The sequence below is a fragment of the Bradysia coprophila genome, unplaced genomic scaffold (assembly GCF_014529535.1).
Source record: "Bradysia coprophila strain Holo2 unplaced genomic scaffold, BU_Bcop_v1 contig_476, whole genome shotgun sequence".
Classification (NCBI taxonomy): Eukaryota; Metazoa; Arthropoda; class Insecta; order Diptera; family Sciaridae; genus Bradysia; species Bradysia coprophila.
Window position 1 is genome coordinate 1,055,472 of NW_023503727.1, and position 6,994 is coordinate 1,062,465.

Below are 6,994 nucleotides of genomic sequence, written 5' to 3' on the forward strand. Positions count from 1 at the left end.
ACTTTTCGCATAAATAATTAATTAATACAAACGACTTCGCGACTTCTTACAACAAAAATAAATTAATTTGATTATGTGAACGTATGTGCCGTTATATGTGCTATAAAATGTCGTTGGCGTCCTCTCATTTCACTTGTACGCAACACATTCTATGAAAGCTCCAAATTTATTGGAAAGCTTTTGGTGTGCAGTCGGTTTGAACCAGTTTCGTAACGCGGAAACAAACCATTACACTGAAATAATAACGAAAGCCTTGACGATGTTTATCTCAATGTGAATTCAGACTTGTATGATTTTGTAGGGGCAGAACAACAGCCGTTTAAAAGATTTTCTAATTCCTTTCCTGACATCAATTATTACAACTCTTGCTGACAACAGTGAACCCTTATCGCCAACATTGTCACAAATAAGGGTTGAGTTTTGGTTAACGTGTCCTTTTGTAGAAAAAAGTTCGTTGAAACAAATGAAGTAGAAGATTTTTCATGAATCTAAAGAAAAGGCTGATAAGTCGACTCGATAAATATATTGGTGAAAAGTCACCACTTCACTGTCGTGCTGCAGATTTTTGATTTTAGTGAATGTCTTTGGGACTTTCTATGCAATCCTTCACTCATTTAACCTTGTATTTAACTCTCAAATAAATTTATCTCTAACAATATGCGAGCAATTTGATGCCACCGCCACATATTACACGAAAAACATTTCCTTTGAGTCGTTAATCTCTTTACAAACTAATCCGTTCCTTCAATTTGAAAGGCGAACTTTGATTGAATGAAATATTCGTCATTCCCGGAAGCAAAATCTAACGCACAGTTTTCCCATACACACACTCACCAACACAGACGAACACCACAAAATTACAATTTCCCTTAAACATGGCGTCGGTTTTTCAATCGTATCCGTAGCGTTCCGTAAATTTTCTCAAATTATTTCAACAATAATGTGCATTTCACTCAGTTTATAAGGACTCGCTGACCGATAAGGTAATGACATATCCGAATTCGGTGAAGGATCCATCGAATGCAATGTTGATTTGTGTGAAATTTGTGATTTTCACCAAAAATTGTCTGTGAAATTCGATAAAAAAAATAAGGACAAAATTGTAGGTCATTTATACATATACACGAAAGGCTGTGTATTTCAACCCCTCATTTTTATGTTACATGTGTTACGTGTGTCTATGTGTTGCATGACATGCCGGAATGGAATTCTATTTTTGGTTCCAATGTATTGGTTTATGTTACGGTGAACTATCGATTTTCTCAAGGAAAGCGGGTTGCAGCAGTTATAGATAATTTCAGTAATGTGATGTGAAGATTTGTTTTGAAGAAATTAGTCAAATTACTGTCGGCGAAGTGTTAATTCGTTACAGCACATTGTATCATTGGATACATTGGTAAGGTGACGATATTAAATCAATGACTATAACTATCGCCAAACACTGATCCTCGCAGTCACTTCGTTTTCACCCTAATAGTCTGCGGTAAATAATTTAAATAACCATGCAGTCACTTGATGTAATGGGATAAATCAGTGTGCTCGTTCAAAAAAAAAAAAAAATTTTGAGTGGCTACGATGGGCGATGGAGTGTTCGATATTTTATAATGAGACGGTGAAGATGAATGGATGTGAATGTCATGTGATATGTTCTGATGAAAATCGGGTCACAACGAAGCATATTATTACGAAACGGGTGCTGTGAAATTGAGAAATTTTGTGTACGACAATTGAGCCACATGGTTCACCTAGGAAAATCATTTATGGATCAGAAATCAGTAGTTTTAATGTTCGAAATGAAGTAGTGAACAAAAACTCATATTTTTCTTCTTAAAAAAACTCGATTGATTTGTGAGACTTTCCAATTTTACTGTCGAATTTTACAATGTTCCAGCGAACGGCTATACCTTTACACACTTTGTGTTGGAGTTAGAGTGAAACGTGATATTCGTCGGTAATGAATTTTGACGATCGAAATTAATTCGTTTCACCAATCATTCTTTATGAATGTGTCTGATTGTGCAGCTCAGATAGAATTATTACAACTCTAACGGTGTTTGCAATTAGCATATGTCAGAGACTATTTTGAGAAATCGAATTTCTCAAAATTTCTCAATTATTTCTCAATTATTTCTCAAAGAATTTCTCAAGAATTTCTCAAATTTCTCAAAATTCTCAAATTTCTCAAAAATATAAAAAATTTCTCAAAAATTTCTCAAAGATTTCTCAAAGAATTTCTCAAAAATAGTCCCTGCCATATGTCCAATATATTTATTGAGTTTGTTACGTCTTTTGATCTAAGTATTTTCGAAATCTTGTACTTCATTTGATTTAACAAAGATTTTGCAATAACTACGACTACATTTTCAGAGACGCAACGATTCTGCTTGTCGTCGTTGTTGATAACAGTTGAAAAACCAATCTCCGATCTTTTGCACTCTATTGACAGTCAATCTAACAGTTAAATTCCCGCAGGGAACTGACTCTATTCAATTGGTAATGGGGGAAACCTCCCCACTGTCTGGATAGATGCAACAACCCCAACGTTACATACCATCGGTATCTGATCTATATGGAACGGATGAAATAGAATTTCTACTGGACGAAATACGAGACCTCGAACCGGCCTGCTGTCAACTAGACGATGTACAAGATTTCGAGATAGCTGGCAGCAGAGCCGGAGAATTGTCATTGTCGTTGGAATCACCGCTGGGCACAGTCACCTCATGGGACTCACATGTACATTACAAACATCGGATGGGTATGACGCCGGCCCCATGGGGTGTTGCATTGCATTGTGATCCACAACACTTGAAAACTCCTACAGGGATTGTTAGAATACTTTTGGTGGTGAGTGTTATGGCCGACCGCTTTGGTATTTGCTTTAGAATTGGAAGGAATAGAAGATTGAGACTGAAACCTTTTTGTTCTTCTAGTTATCTTCAGCTGCTTGTCTTGCCTGCGAATGTTCAGCGGGCACAGTACAAGTCGGACTATTTTTATTACCCTTAATTGGTCGATTGAGACTTATGGTGTTTTGTGCCCTTTTTTCACTTTTAATAACGTGTTTGATGCTATTTTTGGACATCTCACACATTGCACTTATGTTTCCGTTTAATTGGGGGAAAGTGGTAAGTCGCATCGCCGATTAGCTGTTCCGGATCGAGGAAAATTGTTAATTTCAATTCGCTTTCCTATTTCAGAATGCGTACCTCTATTTAAGTGTAGGATTAATATTTATCTTAGGATCGTCTCTTTTGTTACACATGGTTTTGTTTGCCGATGCGTTTCAGTGGGTACCTCGTCATACGAAAGACACGTTGTTTATATCAGCCGTAAGTATCACCATTTTAATTGTTTTGGTTTCTTAAGCTTCTTTCCTTCTCGAAATGGATCGAAATCTCATGTTTGCAATGATCGTTTCAGATAATTGGTTATGTGTGCTCGATCGAAGCTATGATATTGTCAGGAATTGCCTTATATCCAAGAAGGAAGTATCGACCAGTGCTTCAGGATGACGAAAGTGATCTGTTTCTGGACGGCGGTCGCGAACTGAGTCCCATGAGTCCAATGAGTCCGATGAGCAGTACAGACGTACCGAATCACAATCAAGTAAGCCAAAGCGACGGATCGAATCATTATCAATATAATAAATTATCAACAGCGTGCAATCAAAAGCCTTATATACCTGGTACGTATTGCTTACTTATTGGTTTCGTTAACTTTTTACAAACGGCAAGTATTTCACCAGTTATCGGTTATCGAATCTGTTACTTCTCTTTGTTCAGAAGCAAGTGTTTAAAGAAAAAAACTTTCATTTCATTAGTTTTAACGTACTTCTTGCTCTGTGTGAGCACTGCTTATTGAACACTTAACGGAAATCTGCAGGTATGGCAGTATTTGACAGTTCTATTCAAAACGTTAGGGGTGAATTCGTGAAGTATGTCACGTTTGTCGCTTTAGCTTCTTGTTTATTTTTGTCGTCGTAGTCGATAACAGATGACTAGCCGTTTCTAAAAGGTTAAAATTAATTATTGTTGAAAGTAAAGTTGATGGACACGAACCAAATTAACTTTTATCAGCCAAACGTCCCGATCAGGCGAACAATAAACGACCAACGTTGGGTCACACACAAAAATCAAATAATCGGTATCGAGAAGGCTATCACTATCAACCAATAGCGTCAACTTCTCAGCAAAGTCCAACGTTCGTTTTAGACGATGCTATACCCGGACCATCGTCTCGATCGAACGAAAGTGCGTGATAGTCTCATGTTGTTAATTAATTTATTGAATTTACTGAATTACAAATTGAGTTAAAATGTTTAATTAAAAATTGAATTAAAGAAGGAGAAAATAATTATTGAAACAAAGAAAGAAAAAAAAATAGAAAAAATAAAATGGAAAAGTTTAAAACAAAACAAAAAAAAAATTATATAATCAAATAATGACACCCTAGATTTTCGTATTTAAAACAAACAAAAAAAATATATAAAACAAAGTGTAACAAAGACAACCTAATGTATAATCCTATAAAACTTGTAAATAAACGACAAGACAAAACCAGAAAAATCATATAAATCCAAACAAAAAGCTAATTTAAAAAAAAAATACAAAAAAATGACATCGATATGAAGAAAACCAATCCGTTTTTGACGAAAAATTGAACTTTGTTTTTGAGGATTAAATTGTGTGTTCATTTCGCACATATGATTATACTCTCGACACACAAAAAAAAGAAGATAAAAACTCTAATTGAAAATGTATTCTAACTTCACTTTATAATTCAAATCCCTTTTCAATGAATTCATTTACTAGAAATAAATTAATTTTAACAAATTTTCTCATCTTCGAAAAAAAAGACAGGATGATTGGAAACGTTACCGTTGAGCGTTTTTTCATTCAAAAAAATGTATTTCATTTGAGGGTACGCGCCCGTTCGTCATTAGAGAGTTTTCGATGACATTATGAAGCTTTCGAAAGATAATTTTGTTCTCACAGGTATGTTCTTACAAGGACTGTATGACCTTAGCCATCAAATACGTTTTAGAGTGAAATATCGAACCACTGCTAAGTTTGACTGGGCTACTGTTCTCTACGTGCACATTTTAAGATATTTTAAGATATTAAGAAAGTCGCACAAGAAATGATAATCTTACCACGTCGGTGAGTTATATATTCGATACACATTGTGCATGTGTAGTGTTCATTAGTCTGTAATTCGGTTCTGATTTAACTTTCGCTTAATTTAACTGCTCAATTATCCGATTTTGTTATTTTTCTCTTGAACTTTCACCTTAGTTTGATGATTACAATAAAACTAAACAAGTTTCTGAGTTCCTCTATATATTTTACTTGAAAATGTATTTCACTTCACAGACTCTAGATGGAGTTCTAACTCTAGATGGAGTTCTAACTCTACGTGAAGTTCTAACTAATGGATTTCTAACTCTAAATGGAGTTCTAACTCTAAATGGAGTTCTAACTCTAAATGGAGTTCTAACTCTAAATGGAGTTCTAACTCTAAATGGAGTTCTAACTCTAAATGGAGTTCTAACTCTAAATGGAGTTCTAACTCTAAATGGAGTTCTAACTCTAAATGGAGTTCTAACTCTAAATGGAGTTCTAACTCTAAATGGAGTTCTAACTCTAAATGGAGTTCTAACTCTAAATGGAGTTCTAACTCTAAATGGAGTTCTAACTCTAAATGGAGTTCTAACTCTAAATGGAGTTCTAACTCTAAATGGAGTTCTAACTCTAAATGGAGTTCTAACTCTAAATGGAGTTCTAACTCTAAATGGAGTTCTAACTCTAAATGGAGTTCTAACTCTAAATGGAGTTCTAACTCTAAATGGAGTTCTAACTCTAAATGGAGTTCTAACTCTAAATGGAGTTCTAACTCTAAATGGAGTTCTAACTCTAAATGTAGTTCATTCTAACTCTAAATGGAGTTCTAACTCTAGTTGCAGTTCTAACTGTTGTTGCAGTTCTAACTGTAGTTACAGTTCTAACTCTAGTTGCAGTTCTAACTCTAGATGGAGCAATAGCTCTAGATGGAGTAAAAACTCTTTGGTTAACAACGTCAAAGTGTCCAGTACATACAAGAACGTAATTTAATATTGTTCGTGATAAATTTGAAAAATGAAAATATCTATGCACTCACGAGCACAACAACGTATCTTTCGAAAGCTTTCGAACTGGCGTCACGAATCGGCGTTCGCCATTAACTTCATTTTTACGATATTCCAAATAAAAGTAAAAATTCAAAAATTGTTTTTAGCGCGTATGTTATATTAACATATTTATGTATTAACCGTAGACTAGTCGAAAATTTAACAAAAAGAATGAACCCAAGTGATTTTAAATGACAAAAAAAAAACATGGAATTTAAATTGAAACATAAAATTTTTTAAATTTAAATTGCAAAATTACACGAAAAATTAACTGAATTTTTTCCATCCAAATTTAATATAAAATTACGTAAATTAGTTGTTATGATGTTGCGTGAATGTAAGCACTACGAAAAGCACCGAATTATGACTTTAATAACGGTTCATCAATTTTCTTTAATTAGTCTATCAACTAATGAAATACATCACGAAAAAGGGTGATACATCAAGTGAACGATATTATTGTGAGCTTTTTGCTTTACACAATTTAATTTCTTTTTCTTTTGTCTTCGCAAACTTTGCCTGGATACAAACACGACTAACGGAAATATATTTCCAAAATTCCAAATCATTATTACGAAACCATTTAAAATCGGTCTGTAGAGGATTTTCTTCAGCTGATTCAAATATGTCGCATGCTTGCGGGTTGAAAAGAGTCTTCATATGTAATTTCAAGTATTTTCGACGGCTTCAGCATACATAACTCGGGAACGAAATGAAAAGTCGTGTCAACGTATGATTATTGACCTCGGCGTCGCCTTGGATCAACAAAAATTCACACGTAACCTTGAATTTTCACTTTTCCGCCCTAGTTATATTAATGACTAA

The 6,994-nt window shown here is 34.4% G+C and overlaps 1 protein-coding gene across 2 annotated transcripts; it reads left to right on the plus strand.

The window, feature by feature from the left end:
• The first annotated feature begins 861 nt into the window (after positions 1 to 861).
• LOC119082614 lies at positions 862 to 5,317 on the plus strand. 2 transcript variants are annotated; one of them, XM_037192171.1, is made up of 6 exons: positions 862 to 983; positions 2,473 to 2,847; positions 2,934 to 3,128; positions 3,201 to 3,332; positions 3,424 to 3,688; positions 4,080 to 5,317. In XM_037192171.1, the coding sequence occupies exons 2-6, from the start codon at positions 2,527 to 2,529 to the stop codon at positions 4,259 to 4,261; spliced, it is 1,095 nt and encodes a 364-aa protein (XP_037048066.1). In that variant the 5' UTR covers positions 862 to 983; positions 2,473 to 2,526; the 3' UTR covers positions 4,262 to 5,317. The 2 variants fall into 2 exon arrangements, with proteins under 2 accessions (XP_037048066.1, XP_037048067.1); XM_037192172.1 differs by lacking the exon at positions 862 to 983 and adding an exon at positions 1,021 to 1,396.
• Positions 5,318 to 6,994: the final 1,677 nt, after the last annotated feature.